General features: G+C 42.1%; 1 protein-coding gene across 5 annotated transcripts in view; it reads right to left on the bottom strand.

Annotated features, from left to right (window-relative positions):
• The window catches only part of DNAI1 (dynein axonemal intermediate chain 1), a 140,761-nt gene that overhangs the window by 61,793 nt on the left and 59,282 nt on the right, over positions 1 to 19,686 (bottom strand). For all 5 annotated transcript variants that reach the window (XM_064641392.1, XM_064641389.1, XM_064641391.1 and 2 more), the window contains exon 13: positions 12,023 to 12,270. In XM_064641392.1, coding sequence (XP_064497462.1) covers positions 12,023 to 12,270 — 248 coding nt within the window. The remainder of the gene's footprint in view (positions 1 to 12,022; positions 12,271 to 19,686) is intronic.

Genomic DNA, 19,686 nt, shown 5'->3' with positions numbered 1-19,686 from the left:
TAACCCAGGTCATCAGGTGACAGATGAACACTGTGCGGGTTCTTGCAGAGACAGACAGACCAAACTCCAACCAGGAATACCCATCCAAAACCAAACACATTATTCCAGCTGTTGGCACCTTTGGTCTGTATATTGGAGACTTTCTCCATTTTGCAGCTATCCTGTCTTTTAGCCCGTCTCAGTATCATGCTGAAGGCTCATCCTGAAGTGCTGATCTACAATAAATTGTTCCATAGATCATATCTACTGGAGCCAGTCTGATTTCCCCTGTGCTCTGGTGCAAATATTCTCCTGGACTCCCTTACAGCAGTTTCTGATTTGAGCTAAGACACAGTTCTCATTTCTTTCCTCTGTCACCTCCAAACGTGTTTCTTGTTGGCTCCTGACAACAACTTTCAGCAAAACAGCATCTAGAAACATCAAGTCATTACCAGCAGAGAAGAAATCTTTCACATTCTCCTCCTGCCAATGACAAATGACCATTTTTTTGTTTATTCTCCTCCCTGTGTAACTTGTCTCCGCTGTTTGCCAAGGGATCTGTTACTGTGAAAGTCTCCTTGGACACTCAGCTTATCCTGAGTCTGCTGACTTTTTGTTTTGCTGCAGCAAATAGTTTATTCCTCCTCATTGGTGAGACAAAGTAGTGCATCTACAACAAAGTCCCCAGATGCCTTCCATCAAGGACGTTGCCAGCTATTCTTCCTTTGCTGCTTATCATGTGCCCCAGCCTGGCACCGTAAGCCTGACACTTCCCAGAGGATCCTGTGCCAGCCACCACAAGCAAAGCCAAGCCCAGGCACTTTGAAGAGTATATGCAAGAAGCAAGGCTACTCTCCTGCAGTCAGTCACAAGAGACTCCCCAAAATTATTCACTTGCTCACCTAGAAAGCACAGGGTACTTCACTCACAGGCAAAGTAACTCCTGCATCAGTTTTTATACTTCAAGAGACAGACAGATTAAGTTTTAGAGGTGAGGAACAGGGCAGTGTCTGGAGTCCCTCCCCAGTGCCAACGTGGACAGCAGGACAAGTTTTCCAGTGTGGAGGTGGGAGAAAGGAAGACAGAAAGCTTCACTCCTCACCATGGTTAGTTGGGATAAAGGCAAAGAGTGAGCTAAATCCAGATGACTCATTTTGTCTGAAGGCAATAACAAAGATTTTAAAGAGCTGTGATAACTCAGTGAAGCCTGGTCAAAGATCAAAGCAGCCCAGTCAATCTCTTTGGCTAAGTCTATACTTGGTGGAGAAGCAGCTCCTGCATCCTAAGTGCACTTTGAGCATAAGATACCACTGGGGCAGGAGAAGTTTTGGCTGTGCTCTGGCTCTGTGCGGGTCTGGACTTCCCGTCAAAGATAAGCAGAGGTAGGCAGGCAGGGATGCCCAGCTGGTCCTTCAGTGAGGGGGACCAGGACCATGGAGTGACCAGCATGCCCATCTTGGAGCCAGCACAGCAGGGTACAGCACAAAGCGCTCCTGCACTGTGGTGCATGCTCAGCAAAAGAGATTGCTGGTCTGTATCTCTGTTTTTTGCCATTCCTGTCTATTACACTGGGAATCAGGCAGCATTTCTGCTGTGGAAGAGTAAGCAGTAAGAATGAAAAATCTCAAAAGTAATAAAACAAAATATAAAATGTAAAGAGCTTTGGTCAACACTCGTCCTAGAAGACATTAGTCCCTAATTTTTTTTCTCAGAAGCCCTGCTGCAAAAGCTTAGTCCCTGTTCACATCCACACCCCCGAGGTCTAGAAACAGTGCTGGTAAAAATGCAGTCAGTCAAGCCACAGCTAAAGAGGAGACCCCACACAAGAAGAAACAAGCCTGCTAAAAGCTCAGTTGCCACTGTCAGACTCATGAGTTTTTGCACATCCAGGAACTTCACGGTGAAAAGCAACCCTCGTGAGTTGGGGGACGCTATCACCTTTCTGCCACTGCCTGAGACACCTGCATGGAGAGACAGTTGGAGGCTCTTTTGGCAGAAAAGTGACTTTTCAGCTCAGGAGGCTGAATCTTGCATGGAGGCAAAATCAGATATTCCAAAAAGGTTCATCTGAGCCTCTTCCTCTCAGACTCTATTGGATAAAGGAAGGCAGGTCCCATAACAAACCATAAGTAAAACAGCTATTAACACCTTCCTTCTTTCAGTGCCATATAAAAGGATAAATTGCAATGAGACATTTAAAAAAATTAACTTTAAGGAGCTCAGGCAGATATATCTGATTCTGTAAGGCCTGATGAAATTCAGCCTAGGGTGCTTAAGGGAGCAGCTGAAGCAATCTCTGAATTTCACTGCAATTACCTATGAAAACTAAAAGAGAGAAGAGGTCCTGTAGGATATGAACAAGGCAAAAAAAGCCCCTAGGAAATCCCAGAAAACAAAACCTGTCTCAAAGGATAGGTTAAAGGACTGTGGATGAGTCAGCCTAATGCTGAACTTTGAGAGCTGGAACAAAGTATTAAGTCATCCATATATATGTACAGCATAAGAAGATAAGGAACAGTGCACATTGTTTCATCAAAAATGACCTGGTCAAACAGAATGTATTTCCTTCCTTTTCAGGGTAACAGGCCTAAAGGAAGGACTAGATGTGTTTTACCTTTAATTTTGTAAGGATTCTGGAATACTCCCTGTGATGTTTTCAGAAGCAATATAAGGATTTACTATTAAGTGGATGAGTGCTTTAATATAAATTTCCAGGAGTTTAGTCAGTGATTTCTTGACCACTTGGGGGAACATTTCTAGATGGTCCCAAAAGGGAATATCCTAGGTTCAGTTCTATACAATATTTTCATTAGTAAGTAGCATAGTGAATTGCAAAATACATGGAATGTTTGCAGATGGCAGAGCTGAGAATCAGAGGATTCTGCTAGGATCAGATTTCAAAGTTATCTCAACAAACTGGAACAGAATCTGAAAATAATAGGTGAAATGTGATAAAGACAAGGGGAGAGGGACACAGACAGGAAGAAGAAAGCATATAAACATGTAGAAATTAGGGAATTTATGGCTAAGTGACAGTAGTGCAGAAAAGGATCAGAGACTGGTGTGGGAATTAGCAAAGTGATACTGCTGGAGGGTGCAGAAATCCTTTTCTCATGCATTAAGAGGTGTGTACTATGTAAGACACAGTAGGCAATGACTCCAGTCTATCAATACAGGTGAAGACAGCTAGACTGCCCAGTGTCACTTTGAAGAATGCACTTCAGGAGTGATAACACAACATCTGTGATAGCATGAGTGGAAGAAAAGGACACTCTCAAGGCCTCTGCTGCTTCTCATTTCTGTGATTCACAAACAGCTCACCACTTCCAGAAAGGAAGGTTTAGTCTGATTTTAAATTCAGTCTCACCTCTCACATGTTTACTGCATGTCATGTTCAATCACACTGTGACTACTTCATTCACTGCAATAGATGAGGCTACTTTGTATAGCAAACAAGTCTTTTCAGTGTGAGTAAAAGCTGATGGAGAGAGATATATGAAAATTACTTGTTATGTAAAAATAAATTCATTGAAAAATGTTTTATCTTAAAATCTGTTTTCTTTTAAATGCAAATGTTTCAGCTATGACAGTAATCTGCAGATAAGGGAGCTGCTAAGCAAAGAAGGGTTCTGAGGGCTATTCTATCCTTTTTAGAAAAAGTTATTGACATTTTACCATGCAAGAAGATAGAATGGATCAGCTCAATGTAGTTAGAAAGTAAAGTTGCTCCCATGACAGAAGCCACTGCAGAGGTAAGGTCTGCAAAGAATAACTCTTTCTAAAGGTGAACCAGTAACAGTTAAATACGTGGCTGAACTGTTTGCCTTAGAGAGCAAATGGTTTAGAAATCTGGTGAATAGCAAATGTTCAAAGATTCCAATGCCTTTCAGTCAGTTTGGGCTTCCTGCATTTCTCTTACATCCTTAATGAGCAACTCTGACCTAAGGTACTCCCTGCCATCCTATCCTATCCTACCTGTAGCAGCAGCAGGGATTTACTCAGATGTCTCCTTACTTTACCTACTGTATGTTTGTGACAATAGATATGTCAGTTTGAAGGGCCAGGATGGGTGACAGGTTTGGTAACTGCAGACTGGCACTGAAACAAAGGTGCTTCATCTACCAAAAATTTAGGCAGCAACCAAAGTAGTCAGCTTGGCAGGACCACATCTCACCAAGCAGAGATGCAGGAGGATGAACTCCTTCAGCAATGCTATGACAACCAAAACCTTCTCAAAACCTCCTGGAACAGAAGACACAGCCCAGCACTGCCTGGATGCTCCAGAAGCAGCCCTCAACTGCAGACTGTCATCATAGGCATGAGACTGGATGATGACTTTGTTCACAGGTACCAGCAAATTCCAGGCCTATCTGGTGGAATTTGCTACAGACAATGCTAGGAACTTTCCATCCAATAAATTTATGAATTCTTCTCTTCTAGCAGCAGATGGCTACTTGCAAATTTTACTACAAGCATTCCTGAAGTTTTCTTCTCCAAAGTCCTTAAAAGCTTCCTGATAGCTGATGGAAAAGAGCTAGATGAGTTCACCAGCAACAAGGAAACACTCTAAAAGAAACTCCCACATCTTAGTTAGTCCCACAGACACTCCTGTTCTGAAAAATACTGCTCTCCTACACTTAGATCAAATGCTCTCCACCTTGATAGCATCTTCCTGGGACTCAGAGCTTCAGGCACCATGTCTTGAGCATCAAGGAACTCAGGGGTGCAAGATCAGCAGAGAGGAGCAGAGAGTCAGGCCCACTGCATCAGCAGGTTCACAGATCATCCACAAATTTGGGGCACAGATAAAGGATAGCAAAACCTCTCCTACTAAAGACCACATTTGGTGATATTGGGAGGGACCCATCAGTAAGAAGAGAGCATGATCATGGGAGTGCCACTGATGCAGGGCAAAGGCCCAGCCTGAGGCTTGTGCATCACGTGCTTCAGAGACTCAGATTTATCTGAAGGAAGTAGAGCTCAGTTATAAACAGCGCTGGATAAGGCTGGCCCTCCTTTCAGTTTGTTTGCTTCCTGCTGGGATTCGGATGCTCTGCTTCGCACAGCGTTGCAACAGGAATCTGCTTGCTTATTCCTCTCGCAGCACTTCCCAGTGTATTTATTAGTCTGGCATGTTAACAGCCAAGGAGAGAGGAAACAGGCATTAGACTGTCACCTGTCTGTCCCATTAGGAGCCATGTTCCCATGTCAGACACAACACGCAGCTGAATGACGGGTGCCAGAGGCCAACAAAGCTCAGGGGTATTTGACCAGCTGCAATTCACAGCTCTTGGTTTCAATTTTGACTGTGCTCACGGAGCAAAATTTCCAATTTACAGACAAAATATGAAGTTTCCCACTCCATGTGCAGGAAAACCAGACACACATAGCAGGCAGGTTGACATCCAAACTCCCAAGGTATCTGATGGTGCTAAAACAGAGACAGCATCTGACAGAAGGTTCTCATCACCACAAGATCAGCAAGGATTGGGAAAGACAGCCATGGGGCCTGTTGGGTGCTGAGAGTCCTGGGCACTACATCAAGCTATGGCAGCTCCCCATGGCCCCAGGGATGGGAGTAGGGTGGGAGCCATCACCAGCCCCGGCTCCCTACATCTCAGTATGTGTCAAAGTGACGTTGCCTGCACCATCTCTGTTCAGCTTCTCTCTCACTCTGCCATTATCGCTCTCTTATTTTTATTTCATCCTCTTCAGAGCAGCACTGTGTTGTCTCAGGCTGTATTGGAGCCATTAAGACCCATCAGTGTATTTATATACACTATAAAACAGTAGAACAAGATTCAAAGATCCAAGCAACCAAACAAATGCATTACAACTTCTCTGCTATTTTAAATCTCAGGCTAACATTTTCCAACATCCCAAGGTTTTCATGAACTTTTAAATTTTACAAGTGAAGTTTTCTCCACAAACTAGCATCAGTGCAACTAAAGGGCATGGAAAATTTCTTATATTTTGCTTGCAGACACCAGAAAAGAAATAAACAACCTGAAAACCCAAAATAAGATGGTTTGGATCTAAAGTAAAAGGAAGAGAAGGGAGAATAGCAACACGTTACAAGAGGAGAATCTACTGAGCAAGGAACAGTGAGAGCAGAAGGTTCAGCATCTGCATGAAGTACAGGGAGAAATACAGCATCCAAGCAGAAAGAGCTCATTTTTAGACAAACATTACATGACCTGCGAGGGATGCTTTGCAAGACAATTTCTAACCCACAAGAATCCACATCCAAGGAACAATTTAAAAACAATCAGTTACAGAAAATGAATCTCCAGAAGATACAGTTAGATACCATCTCAAAAACACACCATCAAAGTTAAAGGATCAAGGATTTTATTCATTATTGTGAAAGACATTTGGACACTTACCTTGCCAAACCTTAGAGTGGTTTGAAAAGTGTCCAAACTCTTTGAACAACATACAAACATGCTGCAAAAGGCTTTATCCACCATTTCTGCCACAGGAGTGCCTTGCAATTTCCAGCATCTCCACAATGCCTAAATGAGCCCAAAGCTTCTGTGTGAATTTCTGGGACCCCGCAGAGCCTTTCCACAAAACAGTAAAACTTAACTCCATGGGAGACAGGATTTCCTCCAGCAGGGCTGTGTCTGTGTGTCTGTAGTGAGTTCTCCCACTAACAAGGGACAACCAGAAGGCTGTTGATCTTAACCTTGATTTCTACCACAAGCATATAGCAACTCTTCCCAAGCACAGCCCTTCCTGCCCAGTTCCCTCCAGGAGAGGCTGAGGACATGACAGGTGCATTGGCCACTAAGTAACTCATGGTGCTTCTGCAAGGGATGTGGAGTCAGGTCCTCAGCAGACTGGCACAACTCCTGCTCTTCCTGTTAGTGTATGCAGAACTGACTGTAGGGAACAGGGCTGCAGCTAAGGACTGCTCCAACAAGGAAGCCTCTGATGGATTGAGAGCTCCAGACCCCAAATGCATGTTGGCTGGACCATGGCTGCCTTTCCCACTCCTCTGTACTTCTGTGCAAGCACAGAATGAGTGAAGTGACCTCTCTGGTGAGGATACAGTGGCCTCTTTTATTCCTGGGATGTCAGAAGTTAATTAGACTTTTTCCCCTGTTTGCACTGGGCCAGATATGCAAGGCAGGGCTGGTAGCATGAAAAATGTAGTAGAAAGCTGGAGCTGAAGAGAAAGGCCCCCTGTGCAAATATTGCACTGACCTACTATAAGAGACACACAGTTGTCTTGCAATACTGTACAAGTTTGGTGTTAAATGCTTCTCACCATCAGGTTTATGTTCTATTTTCCTTTCAAGCTACATTCTCCCATTTGCCAGCCCACATCCTGATGCTCCTCATCCCTATCTTGGGTCCAGCCTCCTTGATTTCAGGTCTCTATTGCTTTCTTTTCTTCTCCAGATTTCTGTTTCTCCTCTAGAGTTATCCAGTAGCAGTACCCTCACAGACCTGAATGAGAATTTTTTCACTGAACTACCCCCAGCAAACACCTATTTTGTGCTTCTTAGCAGTGAAGGCAACAGGAAGGGTGTTGAGGCTGTTCTGAGACAGCTGATCTTTATTCTGACCTTGATAGCAACCTTCTGTCTTATATTTTTCTTTTATTTCCTTTGCATCAAACAATTTGTTTGCCTGAAGCCAAAGAAACAAAATATTATGTGAAGCAGTAACATCTCAGAGGCAATGCAAGCTGCAAAATCTGTTTGTCTGACTGCAGATGACAGATTTAGGAGAATGCCCGTCATCAGAAATGAAACAATGTGCTGGTGTGACTGTGGATTACAAACAAAATGCTTTTTTTTCTCCTAAGTGCAGCAAATATGATCATCTTCCCAGAAAGGGCTTTTTTGTGCAGCTGTGTGCAGCAGCAAGCCATGCTGACTTTAAAGGGATTTTCATCTACTCCATCAGCAAAACAAGACTTCAGTGTGTCTGAGGTGGTTTCAGAACTTGCTAAAGTTCAGTGTAGACTTATTTAGGGACTTAGATTGGAACACAGAAAGTAGAGATGAAGAAGGGATCATACAATTATAGGGCAAACTCTAGCGAGCAAGTTTCAGGTGTGTTTTACCTGGCTTACATTTGAGATGGGACTTCTGAAAATTCTACTGGGAAACTATTCTGCAAGCTGACACTTCTTTTAGTTTCCTTTTGCAGTTTGCAGGCTACTACCATCCTGCTTTGTCCTTTTTGTTCAAACCATGAGCATCACATCTAACCTGAGTTGCATTTGGTGAAGAATTAGCCAGCAGTGGCCAGCCTTTTCTCTTCCCATACACGAAAATAAGGCAGAAAATAATTCTCTCAGGATGCCATCTGAAGCTCCATGGCATCGGCTCCTCAGGGAGGCCAAATCAGCTTCAGTAAATTAACAATGAACAAAGGTGCTTTTCTAACCAGTGATCTCTCCATAGCAATTCCAAACCACGCTGTGACTGCAGAGATTTGCTTTAAGCACAGCCAAAAGAAATGTTCCCTTTGCAGATCTTAGGGTCAACACTCTGCAGTGACAATTTAGTCAGTAACTCTGATGCTAAGCAAGTAAAAAAATAATTATTTCTAACCCTCTGTAGCAGTGCTGGCTCTGTACAAGCCCAGCAGCAAGCAGAAATAACGTCCTTTGACTTGATGTGAAAGTGAACTAGAAGCACAGATTGAAAACAAATTTGTCAAAAAAGATGTGTTTTAGGAGGGAGACTGAACAACAGAAACGTTGACACTGCAGATAGTTTCAGTTATCAATCCCTGTTTCTGACCTGCTGCAGCTTTCAAATGCTTCAAACCTAAAATGTAGAAAGGTATGAGAAAAAGCAGTCTTCTCAGCTGTAAATAAACCCTAATCATAATCTTTTTTAAAAAAAGAAAGGAGAAAGTAAGAACAAATTCCAAAGCTAGAAAGGGGAGAGGCTCCATGCTGACAGCCCCTTCCCAGCACAGTTTCATTTCTTCCCAGAGGATACTGCTCTTGTGGGCTCTGGGTGCCAAAGTCTAATCCAGTTGTTCCACTTTGGCACCTTCATTAACATCCACTGCCAAGCCCTGGGATGTGAGCCATTGGCTCAGAAAAATACACTGACCAGGGACTTGCTTTGTAGGCTTACTCAGAGATGATGGGAGTGTGAGGATTTTGCTGACTATTTGAGCATTATGTTGATTAAAGTAGGGTTTAGTTTAACAGCACATAGGCTTTTTCCCAGCAGAACATGACAGTTTTGACACAGTTTCACAGGAGGTGACTCCTTTTCAGCTGGTGTTTATATTCAAAGGCAGAGGCCTGAATTCATTGACCTGGAGACCATTTCTAGTTCTGTGCTGCTGTAAGACCTAAGGTTATGCACAGCATTATGCACACTGCACTGCAGGCATACACATTCACATGTCTATGAACGTGTTTATTCCCTTCTGGATTTGGATGCTCATCGATCAGTAGCAAGCAATTAGAGATGTGTAATTTAAAACAAGCCAGAATTTTCCATTATTCACAATGTAGTAGCACTTAATATAGAAGACAATTGCCAAATCCATAAGAAACCATTGTTACACTCTTTAAAAATAGGTATACACTCTTTAAAAGTGGTATTAGGCAGAGAAACACTTTCTTAGGTAACAGAATTAGAAAATGCGTATTATTTTGTTTTCCTGTTCATAATGGGCGATATTACATCAGCTTTGTTTTATGCAAATGTACTGAGATATTACTAAGTCACTGAAGATGAAGCAGCACAAGAAAAGAGCTGTCAGTCTGCTTTACTCACTTCCCATTTTGCTTCCATTGTGAAAGGGCTGTATTGTTTCTAAAGGAAGAAGCCAGGCAGTCCAGAGAACAAAAGCTAATTGTTTGGGAGAATTTTGTTACTTTTCTACTTTGTTCACTTTTTCTACAAAAGTGAGGTCCAGGATCTAGACAAAGACGAGGCTTCAGATTAGTTGGGATGTTGGTGAGCTAAATATGAGAAACAAGGCATCACTTTCTAGAATCATTTAATGCTGAATGAGGAATAACAATCCAATGTCTCAGCCTAACAGATAGTCTGTGTTGATTTTCCTCCCATCAAATGGAGCAAAAACCTTTTCTAAATATTTTGGCTGATATTGACAAATGCTTACATTTCAGATCTTTCCAACAGAGGTACAAGCTCTCTGGATTACTGTACAATCACCTAACTACAAACTTTGCTCACTAAGTTTTGTAGCAAGTAAAAAATCCTAAAGTTTAGTAAAAATATTGGTACTTTAATCACAGAATCACAGAACGGTTTGGATTGGAAGGGACCTTAAAGGCCATCTTGTTCCAACTCCCTTCCATGGGCAGGAATTACTTCCACTAGGCCAGGTTGCTCAGAGGCATTTTCTTATTGCAGGAGAAAACTCAGAATAATTATTCTTAGCACTCAATCTGTGAAATAAAAAAGCAGGGACTACAGTCTACTCATAGCTACACCTGTCCCTATCCATGATGTATTTTCTGTCCTTTTCAGTGGTATCTTCCTAGAGTGCCTGATGATTTTTTTCACTTCTGAGCCACATTGTTGCCAAGTGGCACACACAAACCTACCTCTAAATACCCCATACAGGCTGCCTCCAGTCCTGAATGTACCTGCTTCTGGTCTGAAGGGATGAAGCTGCTAATAACAGCCCTTAAGCTTACCCTGTCCTTCCCAATTCCATCTGGGGCACAAATGATATGGAATTCTGGCATCTATAGTGTGCAGTAACAACTGCGACCTCCCATAGCATGCTGCAGTAAGGCCATAAAAAACTGCACATAGGACTTACTATTTGGCCAGGCTTTTCTGGAACCCTAAATGGCAGTGGGAGAAGCTCAGAGTTTTCTCTGCGTGTGTGTGTGTATGTGCCTGCCTGACACACTGTATTACAATAACAGCCCATGGCTGGGGTACAATGTTAACCTGGAAGAAGAGATGTAATTATTTGCTAGAGGAAAAGCTTTGGACAGACAAGCAGGAAATATAAAATTCAGGCCTTCTCTGAAATGTTACATTTGCATAAACTCTCTCTTTATAGCAAGCACAGGTCTTGCTCTTGGCATATTCCACATTCATCTGCAGTTTCCATCAGGTTCCCTTGATTTCTTGGACTTATACTGGAAGATGCAATAATAAGAAGCCATGGCTGGGGGACAATCCACACACAGCATGTGCCAAAGTACAAGGGACATTGACACGTGACTGTATTAGCCAGCCTAAATCAGGTGGCAGCAATAGTTACAGCAGCAACACCTGTAGCCTAGGCTGGCAAATCAAATACACACCTCTGCACCTCAACGGGCTTATACAGACCATGTTGAAATAGATGCTGCCACAATTCTGCTGCTATAAATGAGATCAGAAGCACATATAACCTACAGTGCTTCAATCTGGGCTCAGATTACATCGTAGACATAACTGCAAAGTTAGCTGGATGTAGCAGCATATTCACCCTGATCTTTCACAGCACCATCCATCTGGTGGCTCTTTGTGACAGACGCCAGAGTGGCATCACTTTAAGAGCATCACCTGCACATCACAATTCTTAATTCACTAGAGTACTTCAGGATCAATTACAAGGTCAACTACAAGGTAGTGTGTCCTGAATCATACTGGCAGCCAGTTCCACAGGCAGCTGCCCCTGGATTTATTGTGCCCAACAGGTCTCTTTTAGAACTGATATACTTGTTTTATACACAGCTTATGACTTGCTGCCCTGCGATTTTCTATTTGGAACATAAATAGCATTGCATGCTGGTATATACGATACAGCTCTTCTCCAAAAAGAAGTAATTCATAATAATAAAAACTGAGAAATGATTGTTTATAGTAAACTTTTGCTCCCATGCTTAGTTTCTGTTGGGAACCAAGGATTCATGCAGTTGCTTTGCTTTTCTGCATATTGCAAAATTAGTTTGAAAAAAGAACTTAATAATCAACCAGAAATGCATATATTAAAACAACACCTTTCTCCATACAGCACTTTTCCAGCTGTGCCCAAACTCTGTCCTATTTAAAGCCCATTTAGAGGAAAGGAAAAGCAGCCTTACCTGCCACACTGGCCCTGAGTGCTTTCCTGACTCAGCACTGCTCTTGTAGCTGGGCTGGGAGGTTTCCTTCCTCAGGTTGTAGATGGCCACATTGCCATCATAGAAGCCCACTGCTATGAGGTGGGGGTGCTCACTGTTGAAGTCCAGGCACATGACTCCACTGTCGCTGCTGAAGATGTACTCTGGGAAGGAGGGGTTCTTCAGGGTGTAGAGCAGGACCATGCCATGGCCCTGCTTCATGAAGTCATCTAAACAAGGAGATGTTAAATCAATTTCCAGCTATTGAAACATACAATCTGACAGCAGCCAGTTATGCCTAAAACCCCTGAATGCACAGTTATGTGGGAAGGGCATCAGTCACAGGACCAAATGGTCACACTAGTGTGCCTACATCTGAACATCCTTTATACCGCTGATATATCACTCCCACTAAGGATTCCACTAACATTGCAGACATACAGGTTGAACCAAGGATACTGTCATTTCAGTTTCTGTATTGGCAATATTTGATATTTCAGTCTCCACTGCTTTTTCAAAGAAAAGCATTTCATTAAAGTACCTGTAAAGCATCATATCCATTGCTATTACTCGTTAAGTGGACAATATACAAGTCACAACTGCTTTATTTTCTGTTGATGTCCAACATCTCCTTGTTTGGCACAGAAACTCCTTTTTGGCAAGACTTTCCATTCTCTTTTCTATTTACTTTCACCTTTCCTTTGCACTGCTAAAATTAGCTCTCCCTATTCTCAGTAGGACCATCTTTCTTTTGTGTTTTTTACTTATCATGCCCTGGTTGCCTCTGCAATTCTCAGGGTTTTTTGGTGATGTAAAAAACAATTTCCAAATTCTCTGAAAGGGGAAGAAAAGCTGTCGATGTAGATAAGCTCTCCAGAAACAAAGAAGGAACTTTCCTAATCTATGAAAACAGTGCTGTCTCTGAGAGTATCCTAGCCATCTAGTGCTTTTTATTACTGTCAATGCCCGCAGGCACCCAGTATATGGGAAATAAATTCTGCTTTCTGTGCTACAAGTACTCCGTATATATCCTATTTCCAGAACAGTCCTCTTCTTTTAAAAATGCTTCCTACGTCTCTTCACATTTTGTGCAATCTGCAGGATTAGGACTTGGCAAATGTGTACTCCAGAGATAACATTAACTTTAGAAAACTCCCCTTAGCAGTAAGCTGATCCCAAATCAGCATGCTGATAGAGACTTTGTGTACGTCAAATTTATCAGGGCCACATAGAGAGAACATTCAAGGAACCAGCAAAGAAACACATATCAATAGAACTGCTGCTTTGTATTTGATTGTGGAAATATTCTCTGTTCACAAGTCTCTCCATGCTGGTATTAGATGAGGGAAATGGCTTCTTCACTGGGCAGAAAGGTAAGATTCCAAAACTGGCATTACTTTAAACATATCTGAACCCAAATAACAATTTAAACATTTTTTTTTTTATGAGGGGAAGCTTATTCCTAGAATTCTAGCTGAACATGTTTTCTCCATCAGAGATTTGCCCAGTTCTTTTAATTCACGGAATTGTCTTTGTCCTTAGCCAAGTAATGTCATTGAACTGGTATTTAGTTGAGGTCCATCCACAATAAGGATGAATCCATTCTCTCCTCAGGAGCAAAAACACTTGGGAAGGCTGTGGAAATGACCACCTGGAGTGACTCAGAGCAGAATGGACTATGAAGTCAAATCAGCCTTTGAATCCAATCTGTTTCATGATCTTATTTCTCCTGGAGTGTGCTGACCAGTCAGGTATATTTTCAAAAAGTCTATGGAGCACATTCATTTTCTATTTGTTAGCACTGTGCCAGGGAGCCTTGGAGAGCTGTCCCCCATCACCCTGTACAGACACCAGAAGAGACACCTCCTCAGAGGGTAATTCAACCACCAAAGATCTGAATTGGGTTTTGGAGGCTGTTCTCTCCCCAGTGATCTGGCAGGAACATAGGCCAGCCACATTCTTCAATTAGAGGTGATAGAGCAGGCCTTTATCAGCTGAAATAGCCCAGCAGCTTCACCGACTGAAGCAACTTCCACCTGGAGGTTAGCCTGGCAAGGGAAGAGCAAAGCCTTGGGAAAAAGCTCTGGGAGAATGAAACACTTTGCAGATTACAACACCCAAATGCAAGTCTATGTGTGGCTGCCTGTACGCTCAGAGTCCAAGCTCCTGCCATCATCAGTAGAGACCAATCAATCCACTTCACTGAGTGCAGAAAATTCACTTCAAAGGCAAGTAAATCTCCTGATTTACTCCCTGTGCTCCACTGACTGTAATAACCACCACTGACTTGGTAAACCCACCTTAATACAGGAGCTGCATCCTACTCATTATGTTATTATTATGTTATGAAATATCGTGGATGTGGGTTAAAGCACAGATGTGTGAACACCACACATAAGTCTGAATAATATGATTGCTAAAATACAGCCTATTCCTCATGAAAGGCAACGTGAGGAGACAACCCCACAATTAACACTGAAACAAGTTGCATAAACCCCAGTAAAACCTTCTGGAATAGGCAGATAAATCCATTTTAACAAAGGGTGAGTTCTCACCCAGAATACTAAACGGTTACGTACACGTCATACACGTTCTTTAATAAATAAATGAAAATAGCTTTTTTCATTAGTGATATTCAGTGTTCCAGAATGGCAGGGACAGCACATACTCACAGCAGCACATCTGTGGTATAGCCTTGAAGAGCAGCATTATCAAGAGAAAGGTTTTTGGTTTTCAGTAAAAACTAGCACTGCACTGTGCCCGAACATCCTGTGTAGTCAGTCTCTTGGCATGCAGGTAGCTCAGTGAATCAATGTTAGAAGACCATGGAGCACACTGTCAAGCAAAGGGTACAGACCCAAGAGATGACAATGGTGATTCCACTGCTGGAAGTGAAAGCAGCAGCTTCAGAGACAGCTGCTCTGCACCACATGGATGCACCAGCATGTACTGTGATGCCCCATGCAGACCCACAAAGTGCAAACTGCCTTTTTTTTCCTGAGGTACAAGGGCTGGAGATATTAGAGATATTAGGCAGTTTTTCTGATAATCAGTGCCAGCAGGGCTTGTTCTTTACAGGAGGACAAAAGGCAGCACAGCAAGAAGAGGAGAGTGAATAGGCTCCTGCCGTAGTGAGTTGCATGTCATGAAGATCCTCAGTGTTCACGTGAGCAGAGGCTAAATTTCAGACACTGACGTGTAATAACTGTATGTGAGAAGAAAAGTTTTACTAATGAAAGATGCAGATAGTGTGATTACTGGTCTCAGCGTGGAGAACTGAGATTGTAAGTATCTCCTGCAAACAGAAATAGATTTCAAACCAACTATTGACACTGTCTAAAATGTTCCTCTGCATTTGCATTTAAAGCTGGACACATTCACCCCAAATCTTTTTCAGAAAAATACTGATTTAGTGGTAGGAAAGTATCCCAGAATATCATTGTGATATCACCAAATAGTTAATGCGAAACAGAAATCTAAAAAGCATCTAAATCTTTTGTTCTGATGCTTACTGACTGTTATAACAGATTTTCCATTTATATTATTTCTTTTAATTAGAATTTAAAAGAACCAGCAAATGTTCAATATCAGACCAAAGTATTTTGTTTGCTGGAGGTGTATATCATTTTTTTGGTTTTTGGTTTTAATTTTATTTACATCTTTCCCTCTTGGTTCACCAACGAAGCCATGAGACATACGTGGTTTTCCTTGATTTCCTCCAAAATGCTTAGTGGCTGAACCGGTATGCTCAACACATCGGTATCCTCAATTTAGAAAGTATAATGCTTAGGATAAATCCTGCATTCACATAATACATCTCAGTGTGGGGATCCTCCATGGTCATGAGTTAAAGTAGGTATTTTTACTACACAAGAAGCCAGTGCTCCAGTTTCTTGCATGATGAACTGGCAAATTACCTTCTCTTTGGAGGATTTAAAACCCAAAACACTGCAGCCTTATATCTTCGATCCTATGATACAGGATCTTTCTATAAATCAAGTCTGCCAGCTGTCTCGCTGATATCACTTGGAACAAGATATCACCATGCTAAAAAGAGCTACTGCTGCCTAAAATCAGTCCTGTCTCTTCCAGGAGTCTATCTGATTTAAAAAAAAGAAAAAGAAAAAGATGGAGAGATACATTTGTGAACAGCTGATTGTTTCTGACCATCACAGCTACACAAGCATATCTACTCTCCTTTCCCAGATATGCTCTGTTCTGATGAGCTGGCTGGCTGGGGCTCTATCCTTTAGGCTTGAATTTCTTGGAAGCCAAGCTGGTTGTGCTCTACATTTGGTTAGACAATCTCCTCTGGGGAGGAGAGATTAGCTTCAAAGACAAAAATTTTGGTAGCCTCAGCTACTTATTTGTCTTTCAGATATTTAGAGGACAAAAAAGATCAGCAAACTTCTCCAAGCAAATTGAAGGTCTACAAAACCCTGAGCACAATCTAAGAATATTCCTGTGCTTCCATCTCCGTGGCATAGACTTAGCAAGTCACAAATTAGTGACTTTTCAATACATTTTTTTTTCTATCATTGAGCAAACTCTGTGCGCAGGGCACTGAGCACCAGCTAATCTAACCTGCTGTGAAACAACCTGGGTGAGCTTGCACTGCTCTTTCACTTGCAAGACTCTCTCCTAATTTAAAGGCTTATTTAAATAGCTCTGCCAACTCCACACTTTGCTGCAGTCGCAGAATTGGTGTGCTGCAAGAAAGGAAACAGCTGGCACTTCGAGCTTAACTGTGTGCCAATAGCTCCGAAAAATCAAGGAAAGAACAAATCTTTCCAAGCGCCCAGAGAGTTTGGGCATGTGCTGAATGTTGTTTCAAAGGCTCTTTGAGTAAAGTAATAACTGGAAGTTTTATAGCACATCAGAGTGCTTTAAGCCTGTATATGCAGCACTTTTTTTTACAGAATGAGAAAAGGCAGTGGAGGGGACTGCCAAAGACACCACAGCAAGCTAGAATAACAGGGAACAGAGCTGGGACTTCACAGCTCAAGAAGACCCCATCACAGGATTCCTGATAAATTTAAACCAGTATCACTGGTGCTCATTCTGTTCCTACCACCTAAAATGCCCAGAAGTTCTCAAGTATCCTGTTGTGTTGATATGTCCCAGATCACTATGGATCTGGCTGTAAACCATACTGTGGGCAGGGAAAAGACTTCCATTGAACTTTCAAAACAGTTCCTTCCCAGAAAAGAAAATGTTTTGAGAATTCACTGCTTCATAGCTCAAGGCCAGAAGGCGTGGCCTCCTCTACTTCACAGCTCAAAAATGTTACTGGCATATCCTGTTTTGAGCCTGATAACTTGGTTTTGGCAAGTATATGCACATTTCATTTGAAGATCTCAAAAGATAGAGAAGCCACTGTTTCATTTTGCAGTTTGTTTCAACATTTGATCACTTTGAGTGATTTAAAAAGTGCACATAATTCCTTATTTGACCTACTTGGCTTTTCACTGCTAATTCTCACTATGCCTACCTTGACTGAATAAAAGACTTCTTTCATGTCTGGTATTTCTCTTCATTAAGATACCTTAAAACTGAATACTAGTTACCTTTCAGCATACTTTTGATAACCATCACACCCTGAACTCAAAAATCCCATTTATTTTCACCAGCACTGCATAGAGAGGGCTGCTCAGCAAAAAGCGAGAAACCAATGCGAGCTTTGCCACACCAGCCAAAGGCACTGTCTTCCCATCTGCAAAGAGAAAGCCACTTCTCAAAATGATGTGGAGAAGAGTAGAGTATTAAGAAACTTGCCAGAGATTTGTGAAGGATATCACATGACTAGGACTTATGCTAGGGCCAGACAAAAATCATTTCCAGTCCAAATTTCAATGGAATGTTGTCCTCTCTCCACTTTTAGGGCATCCTCTCCAACTGTTTAATCAACTTGAGATGCTTTCTGAACTATCTACATTTTTCTGCACGCTTTGAAAAATGTTGGCTCTGGAACCAAATGTAATATTCCAGTATTGGTCTCACTAATGCTCAAATCATATCTCTGCTGCTACTCAGGATTCCCTGTTTGCACACCAGAATCATGTTCAGCCTCCTTGCCAAGATATCACACTGAGAACTCAAATTTCTTACTTGTTCACAAAAGTGAGAGGTTTTTCTCTTTTTTTCTTTTTTCTTTTATCTTTTTTAGAGATGCTGCCTTCCAAAACACAGCACTCTTCCTTGTCTAGAGAGGTATAATGTTATATTTGGCTGCATTAAAATGCATTTGGTTTGAATAATTCCAGCTTACCACAAGATTAATCATTCTGTACGACAGCTCTGTTCCCAGTACGATTTACAACTTCACCTGCCTTTTCATCAGTCACACATTTCATCTGCTGTGAGTTTACATTCCCATCCAGAGGACCAAAGAAAACAATGCCTAGCTGCAGGGCCACTACACACCCCAACAGCACCCCTTCTGAGGCACTATCTCAGATGATAATTCCAACAGCATTTATTTTCTTACATTTGTCAGTGGAAGTTGAACCCCCCCCGTCAAGACCACCTTGCACTGGCCTGAACTGTGAGAGCACAGGCACTTCCTACCCCAAGGAAATATGTACCATCCAGTTAGCAGTGTTGATACCGCAAGATCTGCAAAGGCTGAGCAAGTCCACCAGTGCAGAGGAGGCAAATCATAGATCATTTTGGCTTATAGCTGATTCAGATGCTTGAATGCCAAATTTAACATTCTGTTTGACACCTTTCACCAGCTGCTTGACTAATTCCTGCTACTCTTGATCCAGTTAATATTTTTAGCTGGGACTTCTAGGAAGCATAGAACTAGCAGTTTGGATAGCAGAGGTACAAAACTAGAATTTCTAAGTCTTTTGGACTTTTTAGAGAAGACAACATTGTCAGATGGCAAGGTAAGCTGTAATTTATACATGTCCTGAGGCTGCGCCACAGTCCTAATAACTGCTGTGGGCTCCACACATGTCAGAGGCAAGACACAAATCTCGGAAGCACAGATGGATAGATATAAACAGCTTTTAAGGAAACGAGCTGTCAGGTATGTTTGCATCTTCCTCTAAATTACAGTCTGGCAAAGTAATACAAGAGAAACCACAGTCAACTGAGGGCAACAAAAGTTAGTATTTAGGAAACACCTAGAACCATGTGCTGTTTGTCAGTGCCTGCAAGAGCAGAGGCTTAGAAGCAAAGAAGAACGAGGGAGAACGGGATGAAAATATGTAGCACCTTCCTGAAAAGAGCAGGAGGATCTGGCTTCCAGCTCAGCTCCCCCTTGGTTTAGATAAAGATGAGCAGATCAGCACTGCAAAAAGAGTTTGCAATGCTCTAGGTAAAACCAGACTTTTCTCATTCTGATCAGAAAGGGTTTTGCATTATGAGACTAGCCCTCACTAGAATTATTTTTTAAATTTTCTTCTTTAAATAGGATATTCAAAAGGGTATGGTCTTACAATGTAAATAGTAATGGTGTAACTGCCTGTATGTTATGAATGCAAACTTCAGGTGGAGATAGGGGATTCTGCCCTTCTATTCTGGTGAGATCCCACCTGCAGTGCTGTGTCGAGCTCTGGGGTCCTCAGCACAGGAAGGACATGGACCTGCTGGAATGAGTCCAGAGGAGGTCACAAAGATAATCACAAGAATGGAGCATC

This window comes from Pseudopipra pipra, chromosome Z, assembly GCF_036250125.1.
Source record: "Pseudopipra pipra isolate bDixPip1 chromosome Z, bDixPip1.hap1, whole genome shotgun sequence".
Classification (NCBI taxonomy): Eukaryota; Metazoa; Chordata; class Aves; order Passeriformes; family Pipridae; genus Pseudopipra; species Pseudopipra pipra.
The sequence above is the reverse complement of the archived record's forward strand: the minus strand, read 5'-3'. Positions and strand labels throughout refer to the sequence as shown.